The sequence below is a fragment of the Haliaeetus leucocephalus genome, unplaced genomic scaffold (genome assembly GCF_000737465.1).
Source record: "Haliaeetus leucocephalus isolate CR32 unplaced genomic scaffold, Haliaeetus_leucocephalus-4.0 Scaffold230, whole genome shotgun sequence".
Classification (NCBI taxonomy): Eukaryota; Metazoa; Chordata; class Aves; order Accipitriformes; family Accipitridae; genus Haliaeetus; species Haliaeetus leucocephalus.
The window spans coordinates 39,099-64,821 of record NW_010972666.1 but is presented as its reverse complement, the minus strand read 5'-3'; the positions used below and the strand labels follow the sequence as shown (position 1 = coordinate 64,821).

Genomic DNA, 25,723 nt, shown 5'->3' with positions numbered 1-25,723 from the left:
CCGGTTTCGCTCCGGAGGAGCGGCCGGGGCTGTCCCCGCCGTCGGAGGAGCCCGCAGCCTGCCCGGCCCGGCCGGGGGGGGCTCGGGGGGTGTGTCGGGGGGTGTGTAAGCGGAGGGAAGAGGGGTTCTGGGGGAGATCGCTGGTTTTTTTTACTTAACGCCGGGAGCGTTGGTCTGTCGGGGGAGGTGCCCGAGCTCGGAGGTTGCGGGAGAAGTTGCGAGCGAGGCCGCAGCTCGCCGCCACCCCGGGGCGGCTTCGGCTTCGGGGGAGGCAGGGGGCGAAGCCCCCCCGGGGGTGGGGGGGGTCGGGCACCTGCTGCTCCCGGCGGGCTCGGGGCCCGAGGCTTCCCTCCTTCCCTCCTTCCTCCCGCTTTCCCTGCGAAGGAAGGCAGGCGCCGGGAAGAAAACCCGCGTCGCGGCGGCACCGTTAGCGCAGCCCACGCTGGCGATGCGGAGTTCTGCGCCGGCCTTCCCTCCGCGCCGTAGACCCGCAGGGACCGAGCGGCAGCTCGCTCAGGGAATCGTTCGGGGTAAATTGTAGTCGCTGTCCTGAAAAAGAGGTTCATGCGGTGCTATTGAAGGCAGCGCTAATAAAACTTTGCAGTTACTATTATCCGTTGAGTTCCCACGGGGCTCTTGCTAGAAGAGGACGGGGTCCAGCGTAGTCCACAAATTTGGAAAACATATGGGAGACACCGAGTCACTTGGATTTCGTGGAGCTCTGATCCTCTTCTTCGCCGGTCACGCAAACTCCCGTCCTGATTTCCTTCTGCCGCCGTTTTCTGCGGTTTTCCTTGCAGAGGTCTTCACGAAGTGCCCTCCCAGTTGCAGTTACTGGGCTCGCTCTCCATGCCCAGAGCTGCCCCGGCCACCACACTGCACGGTACCCACGAGCAGGGTTCAACTGTGAATACGATTTAGTTATCGGTCGTTACAGGGAACCGGCAAGCTCTCTGCCTACCGATACAAATAAGCCGCTGTCAGCACTCCGCTCCTCCCCGCGAACTCTGCCACCTTGTCAGAAGGAATGAGGCCGTTGGGGTCCACTGGCACGTAACCCAGTTGCCACTGGATGTACTGGCACGGTGTCTGGTTTGGGGGTAGAACAGCAAAGATGGGTGTGTCGTGTGTATGGACACACGCGCTAATATGTCGATGCCTTGCAACGTTACGCTTCGTCGCACCTCGGATAAAGGGGGGTTCTTTCTCATTGTAATATTTTGCAAGAAATGCATCCTTAGAGTGCGAGAACTCATTTGGGGTCAGGAAACCAGCGTAAGGCCTAAGTATCCTTTGAACCGTGGTCTACGCACTTTAAACGGCAATGTGAATGGGGCGCGCGGCTGGTACGTGGTCTCTGCCCGTGTCTGAAGTCCGTTTCTGTTTCTGGGTCTGTCCTCCGGTGTAATGACAAAGGTACGGTAGGTGAACGGTACTGTCCGCAGTACATTCCAGAAGGTCCAGGTTCTGGGCTTAGACAGGAACTCGGAGTGGGGATAAACCGCTCACCTGGAATGGTTCAGATCTTGTCCTTAGGGGTCAGGTCCTCAGGCTCTAGGTGAGAGTAATCTACCAAATAATTCCATGAAGGCATGCTAATTCAGCTCTCTAATCATCAGGCCGATTTCAGCTTAGAGAAGCAGAGACTTAAATGCGTCAATTCCATCAGTTTAATCTTCCCTTCGCTATAACAAATACACGAAGCTTACAGGAGGTAGGGAAAACAATGGGGAGATTTTGTGTCATTTGAACGAGAGAGGCTGTTACCGTAAATACTACTTTATTGCCCAAGCCGCGTGAAACGCTGACACACATAGTGTAAAATAAAGGCAGGAAAAAAGAGCTCTCAGCAGCAATTATCACACAAATCAAGTGACAGCCTCCCCTGTTAGCTGGAATAATTTGAGTTATTGGTTAAAATGTAAAATGCAAGTCTTTGCATATTTAACATGTCTCTCAATTTTTGTTTCTGATTCCCAGATCTATTATAAAGTTATTAAAGAAATTGAGCCAGGAGAAGAGCTCTTGGTGTATTTGAAGGAAGGTGGTTATTCACTTGGGAACATGGCGCCCAGCATGGAAGGTAAGGCCTCGTTTTGCTAGATAGGACCTTTTTGCACTTCTCGCCAGCAAACCTAGGAATGTTGAGAACCTCAGTTAGTGCTGAACTGGGACGAAAACCTGATCCGGTACCTGCCCCTTCTGTAATTGTTAATATTTTATGCTTAATTTCACTCTTTCTCTGGTGAGAGTAGCTGTCTTAGTCAACGATAGCAAGCGAGTTTTTATTAACCTCAAGGCATGCAAATTCTCTTTGCTTCTTCTCTTTGAGGAACATTGTGGTTTTGAATATGATGGGAGGTGCCTTTTTAATCCCCAGGGTCACCGTGTTTCTTTGGGTGTAATGAAAATGGGCCAAACCATTCCAAGGCTTGCAAAACACTGGTCTTTAGAGCTTGAGGTTACATGGAAAAGGGGGATCCAGGCAGAGGATGGAAGAGTCATCGCTTGAATTATTATTGCTAGAATATAGACACCTCTGAAACCCTGCAGTGATGCAGCGAAGGCCAAAAGCGTGATTATTTTTAAAAGAAAGGTCACATTTTTATTACTGCAATGTCTCTCCTGCCTTGCAGTGAGTTGGTATTACCGGACAAGGTGCATAGCTCAAATAGGCTCGCAGAGGGAGAAGTTTCCTTGACCGCGTATTGCGTGTGGAGCAACCTGAAAGGCTAAGCCTTGTTGACTTCTTCGTGTAGTAACATCACCATTTTCCTCTAAATCTCTTGCTGTTAATTCCTGGAGTTCAATCATCACGCAGACTGTCTAAGAGACCGTGATGCTTTCCAGGTTAAGTGAGCGTTTTCTGGTAAGCTAGAGCAAGGAGCAATGCGCTAAGGTTTTTTGATTCTCTTCCTACACCAGAATGGTGCTATGTGAAATTCAAGAGGGCGAGTAGAGAGGGATGGGAAAAGAGAAAGGCAAGAGAAGACTTTTGAGTCCTCCTTCCTTCTTCATGGTGCACAAAGGTGGCTGTAAAGTACTTACCGTTTTACTAAGAAGGAGCACGGAGCTCTCTGCTTGTCATTCTGTTAGACTGTTGGAGGCTTTGGGTTCAGTTGTAGTTTCCCAACGAACAGAAACGTGTGGTACTGCAGAGTCAGAGCAGCCAGAATTCCTATGGTAAGATTACAGATCTGATTCAGGGGGGTGGGAAGAAGCCGTTGCAAGGCGGTTAGGAGGTGTCATTCCCTGGGGACAGGTTGCTGCTCACCTGCTCTTTGCAGGGTCCTTGCATGCTTCTCTGTAGTAGCTGTTGCTGGCTCTTGTCAGCGACAGGAGAGCAGGTTAGTGGGACACGTGGCCTGAAATATTCCAGCAACCTGAGAGTGTCGCCAGGATTTTTTTTCCCTTTGTTAGAGTGCTTTTCTCAACGTTCATCTGAGACTCTGACTAACGTTTGGTATCCCACTTCTTTCACTGCGAGTGACAGAGCCTGTCAGTACAAACACCTTGTGCAGTGGAAGTGATCTCTTAGGAAAACTAGGAAAGATGTGCTACGCCATTCCCCAAAATATTATAAAAACAAGGCAGCAGCACAGACGTACCTAGAGTAATCAAAAATGGTACAGATTCTTACTTTAAAACGGTTGTTTGCAAGTCCCGAGATGAGTACAAAACCCTATCGTAACAGAGCATTGCAGAAACCTAACCTCACGTGAAGTACGTTGTGATCCTGAAATGAAACAAAGATCAGTCTGAACTGGCAAAGTTCTGCTCTATTTTCTAGGGCTCTTAGTTTCCTTGACATTTGGTGACAGTGAAAGTTAAGAGAACGATGTAAAAGGTACATGAATTTTCTCAAGTGAAGACATTACTAGGGCATATTACTTATGTCTTTTTCTGTTCATTCATTGAATGTGCAGCCTGTTGCAAGTTTTGCATTATTATTTGATGACTATTTTCTATAAATATATTCTCATCTACCAGTCGTTTTTAAACTGTTAGTTGGAAATACTGTTCTACATAATTAATCGCTGACATTCGAGTTGTCTCACCTGGACATCCTACAATACATTTGTTTTCTTTTACCTGTGTATGAATGTAGTTTTCAGATTGAAATTGGCAGTGAAACTCTTTAAGAGTGTACATACGATATGCACAATTAGTTTGAATTACTTCTGAAAAAATTGCTAGTTTGAGGATTAGTGCTGCTGAAAGCTCTTTTGCGGAAGGTCCATGGGTGAAGTGGATGAACAGGCAGTGCGGTAGCTGCTGTCTCACTGAGATGTCAGGTCTGGGATTATTTTTTCAGTGTTCTCCCCCCAAAAGTTGATCATTTTCTTGAGGCCAACAGACAGAGATGGATAGTTCCTGGACTCACAATGACGGAGTAACACACAGCTGGTTTTTTTTTTGATGCCAGGGAGAAATCAGAAAGAAAGCTCACCACTGTTTTGCATTTCTGTTTCTAATAGGCTTTTATTTGAACAAGCAAAAAGTGCTCCTTGTTTTCCATCTTTGTCATTATGTAACATTTATCTGTATCTTCCTGGTAATGTCTAGTGCTTTTGCCACATAATTGCTTTCAAATTATAATAGGCCGACATTAAATATTTGACTTCTTAATACTTTTTACTTTCAGTAATGCTATCTTCCCGCTGCCTCGCACCCCCATTTTGATTCTGATTTAACAAGAAAGAAAATGCAAAATTGTTCCACACAAAGATAATTATCATAAAAATCTTTTATCCAAACCCCAGCCAAACACAGCAGACCCCTTATCACTGCAGGAATTTTGAGTAGGGCACTTGAACTCCTTTGAGATTCAAGTCTGGTAGATTAGCATGTAGATGCCACATAATTGTGTTCCCCTTGGTTTCTCTGAAAGCTATTAGGCACTGATTTATTTTTCTGTTACATTCCTGCTTTGTCCTGAGTGTTACTGATGGAACTTAAGATAGGCACGTATAACCATAGATTTGACAAACAAGACATAGAGAACAGGCAGCAATTTTTTTGTAGCTGGATTTTTCTTTTCTTTTTATCCCTTTCTCCCTGTAAGATACTGAAGGAGTAACCTTTTTAGAAGGGCAGTATTTTCATTTGCGGTGCTTAAAGAAAGAAGAAAACTTTAATGAGAACTTGTTTTGAAGGGCAGTATTTTAACTTCTGGTGCTTAAAGAAGGAAAAAAACCACTTTAATGAACCTGAAGTCTACAAACTGGGTGCCTGATACAAAGACACAAAATAGATACCAGGTCTTATTAGTTCAGTCCTGAGCCTCCTTTGTTACTTAGGCTTCATTTTTGCAGGGTGATGGTCTGGCCCTTAGTCTGCAGGTCAGTTCCTTTCCCTGCAGTGGTATTTATTGAGAAGTCTGATCTCTAAGCTTCTAAAGCTCAAAACAGGAACGCCGGAGGAATGGGTGTTGCTTATTGATATGATATAATCAGCTAATCTACCAGCCAGCCAGTTCTTCCTCTGTTTAACCTGTCCGAGCATCCAAATAGTTTTTGCAACCAGTGGCAACATGCGTGACACGTGACTACAAGACTTTTAATCATATTTTTGTCAGTTCTTTAATTCTTCTTTTCAACAAAAATTTATTATTCCAAACCCAAATATTCTGAAGCGCATGCATTTCTTTTCTTATCATCCATCTTTTCTACCTACGAAAAAGCTGTTGTGTTTGATGATGGAAGAGGAATGTTGCCGTTACTGAAGCACGAGCCTGTACAAAATAGGCAGGTTTTTTTTTCAACTTAGTGACATGCAAGGGCTAGAGCTGTAAAATCTGAAAGTATGCAAATGCAAAAGCAAAAAATCCACATGCCTCAGCTGAGCTGTCTTGTTTCTCACATTTCTTAATAGAAGCCTGATAGGGGCAGCTCCTCCACTTGTGTAAGCGTAGCTCAGCCAGCTTCTGCCGACTGAGGATCATTGTGTGTAATTTGTGTGAGATGTGTAATTCTGCTGACAGAGAGTGAGGAGAATTAGAAGCAAAATCTCTAACAGTTATTACTGTTTGCTGCCGGAGTCTGTCTGCTCTGTAATCTCATAGAAAGGACAAAAACATGTTACTCTCCTTGATAACAACAGGTAGTGCTCTGTCAGGTTGTGTACTGTGGGAGGGGGTGCTTGCGAGTTGTCCCTCTTTAGCCAGGTATGTAGTAAATTATTCTCCAGGGCTAGTTTTCCAAACTCAAAGTGGATTTCTGCTTCCCAGCAGATAGTTTGGGTGAAATAAGACACCATTAATCATGTAAATCCCAAGCTGAAATAGGAAGAATTTAGTTTGGATTGGCAGAAGGTATTTTGATGCATTTTCCCTCAAGTCAAAAAAAGAAAAGAAAAAAAAAAATCTGTTTCCTCCATTCCAAGTTTTCAGGTCTGGGGAATTGCCAGTTTGAGCTTGAGAGATGCTGGGAGTTTCGTAGGAGCTTCTTAAGATGTGATGGTACCTGGGGGTTCCCAGTCCGGAGGGCTTTCAGTCGCTTCTACAAAAAAGCCTTGTCGCCTTGAGCCATCGCTGTATTTACAAAAGAGCAAAGAGGAGGAACGTTTGAGTTGCAGGGTGAATTCTGAGGCAGATGAACACCTTGCCAGAGCAGTTCCGCGTTATCTGGAGTTAGTGAGGGATTTATCCTGTTACTCCACAGTTCAGTGGGCTGCATGAGTCAAATGAACTTCTATCCCACGTACGTCTCTGGGAGTCGAAAACAGAACAAAAGTAAGGTCATGTTTATTAGTGCTAGTGACACTTTTGAGTACAGCTTGACGTCTGAGGCTATGAAAACTGAACGTTGTAGCAGATAAAAGCTTGTTTCAGAGCTAACGGGAATTCGTTAATAATGAGGAGAGGCGGCACGATGAGATTATTGCCTCAGCCCATGCAGTGCGTGCGTTCGGGACACTCGATGCTGTCAGGCTTGTCTCTTCTCACTCGAGTTATGGACGTGGGGTGAGCAAAAAGATACCTAAACACACCTAATCACAGCCCTTGCCCCCCTCTCACTTGCTGCTTTCATGCTAAGAATGTTTTCGGTCCATAAACATGTGCAGATGAAATCTTAAATTTTGCTAGGTAACATTGTATGCTTCATGCTGTTGTTAAAAGTAAAATGCAGTAACAAGACATGTCACGATACTACAATTCTTCTCCCCTCGCCCTAAAAAGTAGTTTGGATTCTTTTAAAGGTAGGTTGTACACAGTCTCTCGATACTGCTAGGTACTTTTTTATATCCTGCTTTCCAGGTTCCCCTCCCCAGAGACATAAAACACGAGATACATATTGGTACTCTTCTACAAAATGCTAGTAAACAGAATTTCTCTAAGGAGCAGAGCAGGGCCTGATCTACTTCACTGTGAGGCTGCTGATAGCAATTTCAGAGTATACAATCTGTCAAAACTAGTTGAAATGGGAAGGATATGGGTATTTTCTTCCCTTAGGTCTCCTTTTTTAGTCAAAATCCCCTTTCTCCCCCCAAAGGAAGATGTTGACCCACTGGATTTTATTTCTTTTTACATCCCTCTCTTCTGCACTTCAGGAAATCCTATAGCATCTCTGCGTTTTATTCATTCCGTGTGTAAACAGGGTATAGTACCACTAGACATGCTGCTTGGATAAATAGCAAGGCTTCGCTGACTGTGTCTCGGTGATATTTTCTTTTTTAGCTGTGTTTGACTTTTTCCAGTTTGTGGGCATGTCGATACTTTCTGTGTAGGTGTGGACCACTTTGGGTTTCATCTGCCTACATAGCTTGCTGTTGCAGCTTATGGGATCTTGTCTTTCTTAGTCACCACAGAAGCAAGTCGCAGACTCCCCAGCGTGCAGGGGCACAGGTCGAAAACCACAGCCTGAGTTTAAATAGGCTGTATTGAGAGAAAGGAGATTACTGCCCGAGTGCAGGCAGGGAAGCGGCGGTCGCTGGGTGCGACACTGCCTGCGCTTGTGCTTGTACTCGTGTCACACTTTGAACAAAAGTAACCCTGATTTATATAAAACACAATCTCAGGCCTTAAAGCACGGTCTAAGTGGTAGTCATTGTGCAAAACTTTGGGCAAACAAGCGCGTGGGGGTTTGCCGTAAGGTCGCAGCTTCTGAAAACGGCTCCAGGCAGAGAAGCAGCCACGAAGACGCGAGTGCCGCCCGCATCTTCCCCCGCCGTCCCCTCTCCCCGGCGCCCGGGGATGGATCGGCTCCATCACGGCATTGGCTTTTTGGCTGCATCTCTTAGGGTATTTCCACTCTTCCTTCTGAGCTAATGCATTTTACCACAAGCTTTCCTTTCAAAAGTAAAGTTATCAGAAAAAGAGAATAGAACTTAATACGAAAGAGAGCCCCGGAGTCCGGAGGAAGAGGGTAGAGGAGGACGGGGAAATGCTGCACCGGGAACTAAGTGGTGGCCGGAAAGCTTCTGTTTCAAGCTGCCTGCCGGGTGGAGAAACCTGGAGCTATCCCGACTCCCCACTCCCTCGCAGAGGTTGTTCTCCTGGAAAATTTACAGCTCTGAGCTGATTGTTTGGCTTGGCACTATAGTCAGGATGCTGCCTTGTAAACTTAATAATAGCTGCCCTTTTTTTAATTTGTTTGACCTTGACTACAATAATTTATTATGTGCATTAGATCTTTTTTTTTTTTTTAAAAAAAAAAAAACCCAAAACAAACCGGCACAACAACAATGAATTTGCCTCCCTTTTCTTTCTTCCATGGTACTCCGGTTTTGAACTCCTCAGGTTTGATGGCGCACTGCGCTTCTGCAGTTGTGCGAGATGAGTTAAGAGGATAACATTAGAAAGACATTTTCTTAGAAAGGAGCTTCTCCAGGTTTGTGCTGTGGCAATTTGCTTTTCCCACTATCTGTCTTTATGTGAGTGCGGTTTGTTCCTTTTTTCCCTGGCAGCCCTTTTTGAGGAAAAGCTCATTCGTATTTTCAAAAAATCTCATTGCAAACAAACGCAGTACTCCACAATAGCCCCAGTATTTTGTGTATCTACTAATTTTCATAGGTATCTATGTCTCAGCAGAGGCCAGGACACAAAGAAAACAAGATCTCTCCTGGTTGTGTGATTTATTTTTTTTTCTTGATGCTTAAAGTGAAAGCAATCTGCTGGCACAGCCTACCTTGGTTTCTCTCCCGTCACTTGCAAATTTCCTCTTAGTTTGTTCGCTTGTTTGACAGATCCTCACAGAATATTACATTTTCTTTACAAGCCCAGTGTTGGGTAAAATAATTAGACTTGCTTGAACTTCTGATCCGCAAGTCAAAATCATCTTCTATGTCTGTTGTAGAAGAGCACACGTTTCGCTGCGAGGACTGCGATGAACTTTTTCAGTCAAAGCTCGACCTGCGGCGACACAAGAAGTACGCCTGCAACGCTGTCAGCTCCCTGTACGAGACCCTCAACGACGAGATCAAGCAAGAAGGTCTTGGAGATGGACAGGTCTATGAGTGCAAAGACTGTGAGAGGATGTTCCCCAATAAATACAGGTACCAGAAAATTGCCAGACCCTCCCCTGGCCTGCCCCTCTCCACAACTCCTGCGCAGCCCTGTCTGATGGTGGGAAACGTGGGACCGAGGCGGGCGCCGGGCGGCTCAGGACGGCCATGGGGATATACCTTTCCTGTTCCTCATAGGGTTAAGAAATGCCATTTTTAGGATCCTTCAACAGCATTAGCTACTGGGCAGCATTTTATTTCACCATGATTTCATAGGCTGTGATGCTTTCCGTCACTTTGTTGGCAAAAGCATCCACAGATTGTTGGTACTATAAAGTTTAAGTGGTTGTTCTCTGAATTCCCTGTGACTTTTTCAGGGCTGTGACACACAGGTTGATAGACCTGGTTAGTATCTCTGCAGCGACTGCTCCCATGTGATCTGGTTCTGAGGGAAGACAGTGGTATTTTTGTTCTGCCAATATTTGCACAAAGACTTTTTTTATATGTAATACTTGGTCATGTGAGATCAGTGGATATAAAGAAGTGTTGTTACCCTGAGAACCCTAAACATGGTCGTGAACTCCTATTTGATCTTGCAGAAGCAATTAAAAAAATTCTCTTCCAATCAAATTTTCGGGTTTAATTGTTTTTAAAAAAGAAAATGCTCATTAAAAAATTTTGTGTTCACCAAGCATTTTTGTAATAGAAATTTGAAAAGGAAAAGAAGAAGATAGGACATTCTCCAGCTCATCTTTTCATTTACAGTAATTACTCAATTATTTTGATAAGGCAACTCTAAACAAGAATTAAACTTTTTTTTAAAAGGAAAAATTCTTTGGCCCAATAAGTTTTAACTGAAAATTTGCATCTTTCAAGCATAATGTGATAGTATTCAAATACAGCTTTAAAGCAGAGATCTGAGATTTCTGATTCATTTGCAATGCGAGACTCAGATGGTTAAATATTAGGAGCCAGGTTTAAAAAGTTGAGGTGTTTTTTTAATCACTTTAGGATTGTATTTATTTGCATCTTAAGCCTTTAACTCTTGGGCTGTATTTTCAAGGTTTTCTCCACAGCATAAGGACTAGAGTTCTGTCTGCTTACCAGAGGCTGAAGTTCTCACATACTCATTTCAGTTGACTTCTTAGATGAACAGACGCCACACACAGCAAAATTTGTTGCAAAATTGTGAGAACTGGCAATCCTCTGTCATCTACTATATAAGTAGAGCAAAAACATTGAGCTTAAAGCCAGTATAAGACGTGTTTCATTTCAGTTAAAAATTTAAAAATATGATGTTCACCAGCATTAGTAATTTTGAATTATGTTGTTGCTTTCAGTTCTTTTATCTAGGCGAGTAAGTGAAGAAAAAAAGCTACTTTAAAAAATGTAGAGAAAGGTGAAACATGAAGAACATTCTACTGGTTTATCTGTATTAAAAAGAGCTTGGCTCTTGGCTGTGTTGTGGGCATTGTAAAAGTTGGTAATAGATACTGTCTGCCAGTGAGATCTGTATAGTGGTTCTGTTAGCACAGTTTGATGTCTTTATTCCTCGCCTTGTGCTTCTGCGTTGGCTACTTTTGATTAGATACTAGGAGGCTACAATTCTCTTAATTTTTTTACCTGGCAAGAAAAGGTGAACTTCCTTTAAAATTATTTTAGTAGAAATTCCAATTCTTTTATCTCTCTAGCTGTGTTGGAAACTTTCTCCTCTTTAGCTTCCAGCACTCTGGTTTTATGTTATTTTAGGAAATACCTTTTTGAAATGTATATATCGTCTCCTCTTTGTAACATCCGTGTATTTCCTGGCTCTCCCTGGGGGCCTCCGGTGGCACTGTGTGCCCATTCTGCAGGGGTTAAGAGACGCAGAAAAAATTTAAGTCCCTTTTTCCCTTTAGCGCGTACTTACCCCTGTGAGCAAGATGCTGAGAGTCGCCTGGTGAAGCTAATTCTAGGTATTCAAATGATGTGGCTGAGTTAAGGTCTGAGTTTCCCTTGATTTCTTGGGAGAAGTGGGTAAGACAGACCTTCACTCCGTCTAAGACTTGGCTCCCCTTGGGGCCCGTCTCCATTGCGAGCATTGCCGGCAGCGGAGCAGAGAGCTCCCGCGCCAAGCACTGCTTTTAAGTGGCGGTTGGTAAAAGGGACGAGCAAATGACTTGCTCAAAGTCAGATCAAAAACCTTTGGAAGGGCGAAGGACAGAACACCAATTTTACAAGCCCTGTCCTGATTTATTTTCAGGACCTTCTCCTGTTTTGATTCTTCAGAATCATCACTCCTAACCGTTACTTTACAGACCTTGTAATTAAGAAGAAAACGTAGCAGAACATTTACTGGTCATCAGCGTGCTCAACGCAAATATCTCGAGCTTGAGGCAAAAGTCCATGTGTCTGCTAGCGTGGATTTCCAGTTTTGGAGCACCCCTAGGGTGACGGGGAGGCCTTTTCAAGGTATTTCCAACTGAACTCAGACAGAGATGCTCCAAGGCATTAGCCACAGACCTGTACACTTGGAAAGTGTTTGGAGTTGTGGTAGGGGCTCCCGGGCTCATTGGGTACGTTGCCTTTTAGACCATCGATTCCAAATGTTTGGGGTTTTCTTAAGCAAGTAATACAAAGTTCGTTTTTTCAACGGGGGAAAGATAGTGTCAGCGACATCACCATTCAGCGTGCTGCACGCTGATGGCTTTACTGGAGCTGGGAGAGAATGTCCACATCTATCCCTCCCCCATCAGTCTGCTGCATTTTATGTACTGAGAAAGCCACTAAAACACAGAATGTATCCAGTCAGCGTACCTAGATGGTCTTACAATTTTTCAGAAGTTAATACAGATCAAATCAAGAGTGCCACTGGGGAACTGAAATTGAGCATTTAGCAGCTGACTAAATAAATAAATGTTTTGCTAATCCCAGTAGGTACTTGCCTCTAAACAGCATATTAGTTTGTCCATATTTGCTCTAAATAAACTCATAAATCACAGTTAACAGGAACGTATTTTTGTATATGTATATGAAAGGTACATATTTCTTTGTATGTGTAAAAAATTTTGTAGCGTTAAGAACACAATTTCTTTAGCAAAATGAATATTGCTTCTTTAAAATCAGTGGATTGGCAGTTTATAAGGGGCATGTTCATGAATATTAACTATCTGACCTGGAGGAGGAGGAGGTTCTTCAAGGGACTAGCAGGCTGGTGGCTGCTTAAGATTCGTACGTAGAGTTGCCGGGCCGGTTGCAGTCCCACCAATCCCACTTGTGATGAAGCCACCTTCTACACGGTTGCCCGTGTTCGTGTGCCAGAAAATGCCCTCAGGGCACAAAGGTTTCAACTTGGGTCAATTGTCAGCGCGATTAGCTTTTACGCTGAGCGTTCCAGAGGACCCCAGTGTCGGGTGCATTCTGCTCCGCCTGGGTGCTGGCAGGTGCCTGCTGGTGCCAGGGTGCCTGTCGGCATACAGTCCCACCGGGGATGCAGGTCCCCGCAGGCATCCGAAGGGAGTGGGAGCAGGATAGTCTGAGGACGTGCCAAGGCTGAGTGGATTCCTAGGTTTCTAAATCCCCCAGGCCCTGTGGAAATGCCATGGGGTTATCTGCTGTGAAGTCGTCCTGTAGTGTTTAATGAAGACTGGCAGGGTTTTCCAGTAGTGTTTAGTTTTAATGTTCCTATAAAAAATATAGCTGTGCTTTTAAAGTTCCATAGGAATGGTTTAATATCGATCCGTAGGGGATTTCAGGCAGCAGTGGATTTCACATAGGTTTGTCCCGCATCAGAATTCACAGTAAGGAGGAGTATCTGTAACTCCCGTTAAACTGCGCCGAAGGCAGCAAAGGACCCAAAATTTATTCTTCCGTTTCTCAGGGCCCGAGAGGTGCAGGATTTCCAGCCCGCTTAGTTCGTCTTACAGCAGTCGGTCTTCAGCAGAATGGTTTCCCAGGCTCCGTACCTGCCCCGCTGCCACCGACAGTGGCTTCCCTTGACTGTCACACCTGGGTCGGTGGCCCAGCGGAGCGCTGCCTGCTGATGCAACGGGGACGGTACTTTGGCGTAGGGGAAACGGAGCACCCTGTGCATTTCTCTGAAAAGCCATCCCCGCCATGGCCCTGTTCCAGCAGCCACTTTGGTTTGCCATCATCCTCCTGGTTTGGGAGAGGCTGCCAGTTGGCAGAAGTTGAAATTGCCGAGTTAAGTAATAAAAGATGCCTGACATTTAGAAGTGAAATGTGTTTGCACCTTATCATGTTTCTTTCCAATGTTAAGTTGCTGTGTTCTGGGAAGCTGTGGGCTTTGTGCCCGTGAAAACGGCAACATGATAGTCTCGGCAGCAACAGCTAATATCTTGTCTTTCCCTGTGGGGATGCCGTAGAAGTCTTGGTCACAAAGTGCTCATTTTTCCCTTCAGGAACCTGCAGGGTCAGGTCTGGTTTTACCTTCCTTTTCCCCCTTGTAAATGGGACTCAGGTATTTAATAAGAAATATCGTAAAACGCAGCGACATTTTGAGGCAGAATAGGGCAGCTTCCATCGGTGAAATAAATGCCAAAAAAAGAAATGGTATTCGCGTGTCACTGCACCTCCCGTGGTCGATGTGCTGCTCACCTCCTTTTCACAAAGGCTTTTGCAGTCGTGCTCCGCGGCAGCAGTTAGTTCTGCAAACCCCCCCAGACCCCACGGGCTCGCAGCCCGTTTCTCCATCGCCGTCTCCGATCACCTCTCTCGCCGTCAAACCTCCCTGAATCGGGGCAGGAGTTCTGTAACAGTATGTGCCTTGGCTGGAAGAGCCCGGTTCGGGTGGGCGCTCAGATTTGGGCTCTGCGGGCTGCTGCCTGCCATGCGAGGTCAGCCTGTCTCTTTTTCCCAGCCTGGAGCAGCACATGGTAATCCACACCGAGGAGAGGGAGTACAAGTGCGACCAGTGTCCCAAGGCTTTCAACTGGAAATCCAACCTGATTCGTCACCAAATGTCTCACGACAGCGGGAAACGGTTCGAATGTGAAAACTGCGTTAAGGTATGGCGCGGGACGTGGTAACCGTGGGCGGCTTTGCCTGGGAGAGGGCGCTGGGACCTGGGGGAAGGGGGTCCAGGGGACGGGCGACCCGTGCTGGCGCGGTTCGGTGGCCCGGCCGTGGTGCGGAGCGTGGGAACAGAGGGAGTGAGGCGTGCTCAGCTGGCCCCGGCACCTCCGTTCGGATGTGGAGCTCAGCCTGGCCCGGAGCGAGTCGCCTTTGGCCTTTTCCCGGGTATCGGAGAGTCTGCCGGGGCGGCAGGTGAGCGTCGTGCAGGGCAGATGCAGATAAGCAAACCGAGTTTAAAACGCGAGCACCGCACGCTTCGGAGAGCCTGACAGCAGCCTGGCAGGACGCGGCTCAGCCCTGCTCAGTTCATGATCCGCTTGCAGCGGGAGGTGAATATCCCGCGCTCCTGATGCCAGGAGCGGTGGTGGCAAAAAAACCCCCTGAAAAATAGTCAAGCTTTTCACGTGTACGCTCTTCTCCCTACTGCTTTGTTTCTCCTCCCTCAAGGCGTTTTCTCTTTCAGGTGTTTACCGACCCCAGCAACCTCCAGCGGCACATCCGTTCCCAGCACGTTGGCGCGCGGGCCCATGCCTGCCCGGACTGCGGCAAAACCTTTGCCACCTCGTCTGGCCTCAAACAGCACAAGCACATTCACAGTACTGTCAAACCTTTCATATGTAAGTTGTCACGGCCATCACAGAGCTCTGGCTTTTGCTATAATTGCACGTATCCTGCGGGGGCCCCCCAGTACTAGCTGTCCCTCTGTGAGCAGCCGCTGTAATTTTATAGGTCAGAGCACAAGATGAAATTCCGCAGCGATTTTTTTTCTTTTTTTTTCTTTTTTTTTTTTTTTTTTGCATGCTCCCTGTTTTTTCAGTAAACATTCATGGCAGTTTTTGACTTTCTTGACAAGTTAAAAGCTCAGTCTCTCAGCAGTCCTAGCGATGCCATTTTCTCATATCTTTGCTTTCTCTCGTCTTTTTTTCCTTAATAATTTTTGAATGTTCATGTTGGTGACATAAATAAATAGCTGACATAGCCTGATGGAAATGTTTTTTGGGGTGCCTCAAATCCCATAGCCGTTGTAAAGAATTTGGAATAGTCACAGAGATGAGAAGAAGGTGTTTTTTAAAAAGAGTTTTTTCCTTCTTTATTTACTGCACGTTTCATCTAGATAATGCTCAGAAGCCAAATAAATAGCAGGTTAACCGTGTCCTTAGTGCTGTCTTCAGTGGGATATCTCTAAAAGGGCATTTTCCCTTGAGAGCCGTTCATCTCATTTCTTGTCATTCTCAGGGTTGTATATTTTTTTAATTGACACAGCATCTATTGGATTTTGATAACTGCGCAGAAAAGTGGATCGTGTCACAACAAAGCTAGAGAAACTTTAGGGACTACTTCCTGACACTCTTCAGAAAGCGTAGTTCAAGCACAGAACGGGATCTGTGTTTGATTCCAGGCTTTGATGTTACGGTAGGGAAGCCACTGAACCCACTTCTGCCTTTTTTCGCTGTTGGTATAATGGGAACAGTATGCAAGAGTATCCTGGGAGACTCGTTTCATTAGTGTGTTCTGAGATAATCAGATGGGTGTCAGCGGAGGAAGAAAAAATACTCTTATTGCTCATTTTGATGCAATCTTTCATTTGATGACGGGCACATGAAAGAGATAATTTGAATTGCGTAGTATTGCTGCAGTGAGATGAATGATTTCTTCTCATAATCTCCTCACTCTCACCTCATAAGAATTAGGGAGTTGTCAGTCTAAATCAGTGTGTAAAACAACTGGAGACTGATTCTGCCTACTTCAGATGTGCCAGGTGGAGTCACATGCATGAATATGGAATCCATTAGCAACTTTAGGGGAGCCATGAGGCAGGATTCGCTGGGAAGTTTTTCTTTCCTGTTCAGTGGAAGAAAAGGGTTTGTGTGTGCGGGGGCAGGGGGTTGTTTGTTTGTTTTTTACAGTGTTATACTTGGCTTTAAAAAAAAACCCCAAAATGTAACTTTATAACTGCAGAACACAGAACAGCAAGAGAGGAAACTACACGCAGAGTTACTAAATCACTGTAGAACTGGAGACTTAAAACAAAAATTTTCCAGTTTTCCCTATTTTGGAGCAATGATGTGAGCTCTCATACCTATAGCACTTCTCTTCAGGGACTTTTGTGCAGCATCGTATATATCTAGCAAGTCTTCATGGGGTGGAAAGGTTAAAAAAGGAACATGATTCCCTTGGAAGACTTTGCTTTTGTTATCCTCAGTCTTCTCGTCAAGTTTTGCCACATGGGAACAGTGTTTTTGTAATATTGCGAATGCATACAACAAAAATAATGCAACCACCACAAACACAGTGTTGAGCCAGTGAAAACTGACAGAAAGTGCACTCAGTTGTGATAAAATCTGCTTAAGTAGATGAGCCATTTATTATAAACTTGTGTGTATCTTCTAAACCACAACGTAGCATCCCTTGGTACTTGGCAGAGGAGGTGGTTAAAATTAGAAAGGAGTAAATTTTGTTCTGGAAAGAAAAATACACAAACACCTTTTAAAGAAATCTACCCAAATGTGACATTTGTTCAGATATTATTAGTAATTTGAGAGGGAGCTTACTCATGGTATCCTTACACGTGGCGGTATTGGCACCTGCCTGTTCGTTTGGACCCCCACAGTCACTCCCACAACCCTGAAGATGCTGACTTCGCATAGGCGGGCAGGACAAGAAAAATACTCACCCATTCTAGAACCAAGGGTCAAGCAGTTAAAGTAGCACCAAAACGGAGACAGGCAGGAGTGGACAGGCTGTCCTGACTTGAGTTTGCCAGCACTTGGAGCGGGGGGGCGGCACTTTGCCTCCCTCTGAGGCTGTCTGGTGACAAGCACATCCCTTGCAATAGCAAAGCACGGGAACAGCCCGGAGAGACAGAACTAGTTTGCGGGACTTGAATGTTGTGCGGGTGCCGACATATCCTTCTGCTTAAATTTCTATAGAAACAGGCTTTGTTCTAACAGACTGTTAGCTTATGGAAAATAAATTGAGTAGTGCTTCCTTTAAGAACTCTGTTTAGATTTTTTTTTTAGGAAAACATTTTAAAATTAAGTAAAAAAACCTAAATAAACCCTTTCTTTAAAAGTCTGAGGTGGCTAAAATAATACACCCAACAGCCATAAAACTATACGCATAGAATAATAGTAGTTCAGAAGAACTGACACAGGTTTTTAAGGGGTGATTGCCAAAAACTAGGGATGGCTTTAGCATACACATTTGAAAAAGCTGTTATTGAAACATTGAAACTCTTCTGATGGCTTTCTAGTTCTCCTCCTGTTTGTGCTTCCTTTGCAGCTCCTTGCTGTATCTGGGTCCAAAGCAGAAAGGCTGAAATACTCTGAGGAAAGATGGTTCATCTTAAATTTCTAGTGCAATCGGAAAGCAGACACAGCAGTCTCTTCAGTGACAGTCCACTGAATTTTGGGATGCTCATTTGAACTGAAATGTCAAATTTTAATAATCCCTGCTTGAATTTCAATAGAATGGGCTTCCCCTTATATTTTCAGAGCTGCTGGTGGAACATTCTGGCAGTCGTTTGATATTCAAGCACTGATGTAAATCCTAAAGATTTAGGAAAAAATAGAGGGAAAGTCACACTTGAGTGTACCTGTCGGTAAAAGCTGGGAGGGAGGGAGGAAGGAAGGACTGCTTCATCACTGAGTGGGAGGACTGAGTGTCAGGAGAATTTGGATTCGTGTCCTTGCCTGCCCGACTCCAAACAATATACTTCCCCTGTCTTTGTCTCAGTTTCCATGTTTACAGAATGGTGATAACAGCAGTTCTCTGGTGAAAGAAGTGTGTTAATTCACTAAGCAGTAGAATTTATTCCTATGTTGAAAGAGGCATCAGATAATAAAAAGTTACAGTGTTTTGATACATAGAAAAGTTTGGGTGGGATTTTTTCTTACTTTGCCCTGTTCCTTGCACACCAGCAAAGTCTGTAGGTGAAAGAGGTCATAAAAATTCACATTTTGAAAGCTTGGTATTTACAGGTCGTTAAAGAAAATGCTGATGTAGCGTTAACTTAGCATTGCTAGGGTGTCTTACTAATTTAACGAATACAAGATCTCACCCTGCTTCTAGCTGAACTGAGGCCTGGCTGGCAAAGTGTTTATAGAACCTCCCCATGGAGTGGTTACTTACTATTAATGGCATTAAAGAAAGGGTAGGTTTGATTAAATGAGGCGAAGTTCTTCTCCCTTCAGCCTTCAGTGCTTCCTGCCATGCCAGGACTACAAGGAAAGCAGACTAGCTAATGCAAATAGATATTGTCAATCAAACGCATGATTATCATTATTGTCAGTCCCCCCAAAAAAGGTTGCGCAGGAATGGCACGTCCCCTCCGATTTCTGTAGAGTCGCTTGTTGAGAGAGTCTCTAGGGAGGAGGGTTATCGCAAGGGAAAGGTGGTGGTCCTTCTGGGGTGGAAGCCCCTGGGGGTCTTGCAGCTCGCTCCCCTCGCGGCTCTTCCAGCATCCTCAGCCTGGATTCCCAGGGCTGCCTCTTCCATTCCCAAAAGTAGCCAAGCTCGCGGCCCAGCGAGGCTGAGCCCTGCGTAAACCTTTGAAGAGGGAGATAATTTTTCCCACGTCCTTGCAAAGTGAAGCAACCAGATGGACTCCTTAGCCTGATGGTCCGCGGGGAGAGCTGAAGCCCAAAGAAACTAAATGGTGTGCCCCAAGTGACGGGGGGAAGCCTTAGCGGGAGAGATGTGGCGGTGGGTTTCTAGAGGTCCGGTCCAGCGCGTAGCTGTAGCCTGCTTTTTAGCCCTTCTGTCTCCGGGGAGGCGATTTCAGGGGCAGGGTGGAAGGGGTGGGGGACGCTGGTGAAGCTCCTGGAGAATTCCCTGCCATTTCCTGTTAATTTCATATTGCTTTTGTTGTTGGTTTCTGTTGATGCTTTAGGTGAGGTCTGTCACAAATCCTACACGCAGTTCTCCAACCTCTGCCGTCACAAGCGGATGCACGCGGACTGTCGCACCCAGATCAAATGCAAGGACTGCGGCCAGATGTTCAGCACTACCTCCTCTCTCAACAAACACCGGCGCTTCTGCGAGGGCAAGAACCATTACAACCCTGGGGGCATTTTTGCCCCCGGCCTGCCCCTAACGCCCACTTCCATGATGGACAAATCCAAGCCCTCTCCCAACCTCAATCACGCCAGCCTGGGATTTAACGATTATTTTCCGTCCCGCCCGCACCCGGCGGGTCTTCCGTTCTCACCTGCCCCCCCAGCGTTTCCTGCCCTCACTCCAGGATTCCCAGGGATTTTCCCACCGTCTCTATACCCCAGGCCCCCCTTGTTACCACCCACGCAACTGCTCAAAAGTCCCCTCAACCACACTCAAGACGCAAAGCTTCCAAGCCCCCTTGGGAACCCGGCACTTCCTCTGATCTCTGCAGTGAGCAACAGCAACCAGGCCACTTCAGGAGAAGAGAAATGTGAAAGCAGCCTGGAAAGCTCCTACCTGGAGAAGCTAAAAGCCAGGAACAGCGACATGTCCGATGGCAGTGACTTTGAGGATGTCAATACAACCACCGGCACAGATCTGGACACCACTACTGGCACCGGTTCTGACCTGGACAGTGATGCAGAGAGTGACAGGGACAAAACGAAAGATAAGAGCAAACAAATGGAGAGCAAGCCGGATTTTGTCAGCAGCTCCGTGTCTGCAAGTTCCACCAACAACACGAGTGAGATCCCTCTCTTCTACTCTCAGCATTCCTTCTTTCCTCCCCCCGAAGAGCACCTGCTACCTACCACGGGAGCAGCTAATGACTCTATTAAAGCTATCGCCTCCATCGCAGAGAAGTATTTTGGGCCTGGCTTTATGGGGATGCAGGAGAAAAAGATGGGTTCGCTCCCGTATCATTCCATGTTCCCTTTTCAGTTCCTCCCCAATTTCCCCCATTCACTCTACCCTTTTACGGAGCGGACCCTCAATCACAACTTGCTGGTCAAGGCAGAACCAAAGTCACCCAGGGACCTCCACAAAGTAGGCAGCACCAGCTCAGAGTCACCCTTTGATCTCACCACAAAGCCAAAAGAGATTAAGCCAATCTTGCCGCCACCTAAGGTCCTGCCAGCCCCGTCCGCGGGGGAAGAACAGCCACTGGATCTGAGCATCGGCAACCGCATCCGAGCCAGTCAGAACGGAGGAAGAGAGCCACGGAAAAACCACATTTATGGGGAAAGGAAGCTAATGGCAAGTGAAGTCTTACCCAAGATTTCCCAGTCTCAACTGCCTCAGCAGCCATCCCTGCATTACGCTAAGCCATCGCCCTTTTTCATGGACCCCATATACAGGTATTAACATACCCTGCCTTAAGCGTTTCCTCTAATGAGCTAATTTTCTAGCTGACATCGCAACTTGAGGCGGATCGGGATGTAGGTTGTTTAGAAAGAGCAGCGAAAGTCTGCTGCAGTTGACGGTACTCCTCTCTCCTTTGTCACAGCACGCTGAATTTTCTGAATCGAAAGGGCTGACTAACTGAAAGGAGTACTCGTAATCAATATGTATAAAGAACACATCCTTATTTTGATAAAGAAGAAACTTGACCTATTTAAGGACTCTCCCACGAGCCAACACTAAGATGGCACTTCTGCCGGGGAAATTCCAGAGGTTTGATTCGATAAGAATGCAGAGTTCAGCTGCCTCAGAGCCTGGGCTCTCATGGCTTGGGAATGAGTCAGGAGCCCTGGGAGCCTGGAAATGCAGCTCTCCCACTGACTTACTTGATGGCCCTTTGTGAGCCGCTTCACCTTTCTTCCTCCCCAGCTCCCTTTTTGATTTCTAATTCCCTTTCTTAGAGTTTTTCAGTTCATAGGAACTGCTGTTGTGGCCGTTCAGAAACGTTTTTAAGTGTGGAATAACAAGTACTGTGTAAATACACGGTAGTGTGTTATTATCCGGAGCTCTCCCAGACACATTTCTTGCAGACTTACCTTTCTTAGAAGATAACAAGGGTTTTCTAGTTTCACTTGAAAGGGGTGGGTTTTGAGGAAGGCCCGGTTCGTTATGTCATGCCTAGAATAAGCTGAACACGGAAGGCAGGTGTAAAGCAGACTGGATGAAGTTATCCAAATGCCGGTTAAACTTCCAGAGGGAATGAAATCAGAAGAAGATGTAAAGGGAAGACTTGAGTCTTCTGTTGGTTTAGAGTTTTTTATAAAACCCGTTTCTAAAGGAAAATCAGTGCGCGCTGTATGGTGAGGGTACCAGTACGTTTGCGTATTACCCATCCAGGCACTGGCGCTACCTCTGGTATCTTCCTGCTACGGACGAGATGTATTTGTCACGCAGCAAATACCGTTTGCTTGTTTTTAGCAAAGTCCGGCGAAAAGAGGTACGCCGAACTAGTTTGATGTAGACGTTAACATGGCAGTTAGTTCTCCCTTAGGACGGGATGCTTCCTAACATCCATTTCGGTTCGCGGGTTTGGCCCAGAGGGCTCCTGGATTCCGTGTCCAACCGAACAGCCAGTTCCTGGAAGCGAACGGCTTGTTCTTGCGTTACTTGAGCTAAACGCGAGCAGCGTGCCGCGGGGTTGCGTAGCGAGCCTCGCTGTAATCCAGCCTGCTGGAAAGTTAATGGATGTGCTGCAGAAGCTGGTGTTTTCTTAGCGCTGGAAAGACTCCTAGTCACCGCAGAGCGATTATGTCAGCGCTGGGATGGTTCGCTTGAGTGTTCAAAGGACTGGGAACAACAACGGGTGGCGTGGCCTTCGCTGCCGGCTGGAGAAGCAGGCCAGGAGAACAGCACCTATGTCACTGCCTTGCTGCTATTGTACGGTTGATAACTGTGGGAAAAAATGATGTCAATGTCTAGCCAGGCCAAAGAACTGTCAGCTGAGATGAGGATTAGTGAGCCCTCGTTGCTTGCTATTAAGAAAGCGTCTCTCGCTTTGCCAGCGCTCTCAGGGTTGGTGCTGTGTTGCTTGCTTACATGCTTACCATCTGTGATGGCAACGGCTACATCACAGCCCGGGATGTGTAGTGTATTCTGTCTGGGACCCACCATGGTCATCTCCTCCTGGAAAAATAAGTAATGATGTAAATAGTCCAGCATTTATTTTTGTAAAAAGTACTTCTGGAAAAAAAAAAGAAAAAAAAAAAGAAAGAAATGGGATAGAAAGGCGAAAGCTTAGGGTCCTGCCACCTCTGGGCATTCTCAGTAGGAATGTTAAAACAACACGGGTTGGAAAAGGCGCTGCCAATTAAAATAGCAGCCTCGGGAAAACCGTAAAGGTCCAGAAGACAGATGGAAGTGAAGGATGGGGGCATCATTTGTTGCATTCCACGGGATTCATGTAGTTTTAGTAATATATTAAAATAGAAAGTCAGCGGTGGAGTTGCTTGCAAATCAGACTTCTGATGTAATGAGCTAAACAGCAGAGCTTCCAAGTCCCAGCTTAAAAAATATGGAAATATTTTGTTTCTAAACTTCTCTTTATCAGACTCTCTCACATCGTTTGGCTCCTTCATTTTTCTCCCAAAGGCCACTTAAATCGTTGACATTTTCTCCTGGTGATATAATTTAATGCAGCCAGACAGCCTGAAATCAGTGCAGTTTTTAGCTCGGCCTTGTTAAGGTAACGTTCTCAGGCACTGGGCTGAAAAGATCAGCCTAATCCTCTCGCTGGTCGCTGCGGAATTCAGCTCTGACGAGGACGTTTGTACGTTTGTTGTGTTCGCATTACCCGACACTGGGAGACGGTAAAGCTGCGTGAAACGCTGCCGCTTCACGAAGTTTTTTACGTTTCGGAAGCAGGTGGGGCTGTCTCTGGAGACGCCTGCTGCCAAGGTCCGGGGGGCATTCCCCCGGGCATCACAGACGACGGCAGCACGTCACGGAGAGTAAAGCTTCACTGCTTGCTGCGGTTTACTGTTCTACCTTATGTCAGGGAGAAACTTTTTACGTCTTGTTTTGCAGATTGTTGTTTTCCTGAAAACTCATGCCCATAAAAATGCGTACCTTCCAAAGCACAGCAAGTCTGACTGCATTTCAAATCCAGCTCTTCTCTTTTCTTCTACCCAAGAAAAATTAAATGCAGATTAAGTACAGTTCGCTAAATAGCACTCTGCATGACTCTTCTTTTAAACTCTTTGGTAATTTGATCCACACACCAATCAGCTGAAATGCAGCAAAATAATTTGCTCTCATTTATGCTGGACTAATGTAGTTAAAATTACTCTTACCATTGGGTTTCTGCTGGTTTAGCTGAGCTGGACTGTATTCCAGTAATTTAAAGATGCAGCTGCGTTTATTGGAGTCGCTTTCATAACGCTTTTTTTCCCATAGAGGACATTTCAGTTTCTCTTTTTGGTGATTCCACACCACAGTTTCCCTGCAAGTAGAGTGTTTTGTAAAAGCAAAGCCACTATTTTCAAAAACAGGAGCCGAACTTTAGGATCGTTTCTGCATAGTAAGGTGCTTAAGCATGGAATATTTGAACGGGCCGAAGCGACATCAGGAGAACTCGGGTTCCTCAGTCACTTCAGAGATCTCCCACCGGTTCCTAACTTTTGAAATTGTCATCCACATACGCTTGCCAAAGAAACTCAATGCAAATTATCTCTCAGCTGCAAGGGAGGAAATAAATATGAAACACCTAATGATTTCAGCACACTTGGGGCTGCGAAGTCTGGCCCTGTGTTAACTCTTAAGATAAAGACAAACTCTCAAAGACAAATTTTTTTCCATGCATTGGCTGCCTACTGCAGAGTCTGTAGAGCTTTTCCCACTTAAACATTGCTTTTGCTTGAAATATAGTTGTTTTCTTGACATTTCACAACAGCAGAGGTTTAAACCACTACAGCAGAGGCATGAGTTCTCGTATAGAAGGATCAAAATGTTTTCTTAGTTGTCAGCCTGATGACTAAAAAAAATACTGCCCAAAGGAGGGGACCCATTTTCATGCCATTTCCAGTGCCTTTTGCAGGGTAATTTGTGGGCCATAGTCTGTAGCATCCAGTAGAAGGGGAAGACAGACGTGTGGGTCAATAGGAGAATAGCCGCATATATTGAATTTAAACACCTCTGCAAATGGTTTGGCTGTTTCTTTGCTGCCTGTAGCCCTGTAAGGTATGTAACCCTCTGTGTTGTTGTCCAGCAGGGTGGAGAAGCGGAAGGTGACAGACCCTGTGGGTGCCCTAAAGGAGAAGTACCTGCGACCTTCCCCGCTGCTTTTTCACCCCCAGGTAAAAGCAGTGACGTTACGATGTGGTGTTGATTGAATGCCAAGACGTGTGAGATGGAGCTGGTACAGACAGGTCACTTGGGCCAGACTCTGTGTCATCCAAGGGCCCGACTGGGAACTCCAGAGTTTTCCACCGGTTACTTTCAGATACTTTGAATTTCACACCTGGTTTGAGGATGATAGTAGTTACACCTTGCTGTTTCTTTTGCATTAACAGAAAAACAGGGATGAGCTCTGGACAACGCAGCTGGTCTGCCAGACTCCCCTTTCACATGCCAGAATGCCTACGTAATTTTTTTCCTTTGGGAACACCCAGTGCAGTCACTTGCAGTAGCACAAAGTGGAGAAGGGCTGTCCAGCATCCAGGCAGTAGTGTTTTTTACCTGCCTGACGTTCCCGTACATCATCTAGAAAGCGTGAAAGTGCAGGGCAATGGAGAATCGGGGTGTGGTCCTGCCTGCTCCAAAACGTGATGGGTCACTTGATGGAGAACTTGGATTCTCTCCTTCCTGCACAGCTGCTCTAGTCTCTGTTCTTCTGACAACTCACGGATATTTGCTCCCTCTGCATCTCCTTCAGGTCTGAGTCACTGCAGAGCAATGGGAAACTCTGCTGGACAGCTTTCCCATTTGAGAGGGGGCCGGGAATGCCAGCCCATCAGCCCACAGTGCAGCCAGGCCAGACCCTTACCCCAGAGTATTTGAAAGGCACAGCTAAGGCCAGCGCAATCGAGACCGTGCACGAGAATCAACCCCAGTTTACAGACCCCCTTATCTTAGAAGCGATAGCTAAACTCCCCCAGAAGCGATGTTACTCTTTGCCCTTAGGATTCCTCGCTCCATAATGATGACGCAAGCGGGTTCTGCCACACGCTGCCCGACGTCCTCTCCCGTGCGACGGTCGCCCACTGTCCTCCATCTCTCCTGCTGTGACCACATGCTGGGAGCTGAGCTCTGTGGTCATTATCGTGCTCTCCTTTATATTCGCGTGCATTGTTCTCCTCTGATCATGTTTCCCACC

The 25,723-nt window shown here is 46.0% G+C and overlaps 1 protein-coding gene across 2 annotated transcripts in view; it reads left to right on the top strand.

The window, feature by feature from the left end:
- The window catches only part of PRDM16 (PR domain containing 16), a 215,357-nt gene that overhangs the window by 172,038 nt on the left and 17,596 nt on the right, over positions 1-25,723 (top strand). For both annotated transcript variants that reach the window (XM_010567949.1, XM_010567948.1), the window contains exons 4-9: positions 1,981-2,083; positions 9,297-9,495; positions 14,303-14,450; positions 14,981-15,134; positions 19,409-20,810; positions 24,617-24,704. In XM_010567949.1, the coding sequence (XP_010566251.1) occupies positions 1,981-2,083; positions 9,297-9,495; positions 14,303-14,450; positions 14,981-15,134; positions 19,409-20,810; positions 24,617-24,704 (2,094 nt within the window). The remainder of the gene's footprint in view (positions 1-1,980; positions 2,084-9,296; positions 9,496-14,302; positions 14,451-14,980; positions 15,135-19,408; positions 20,811-24,616; positions 24,705-25,723) is intronic.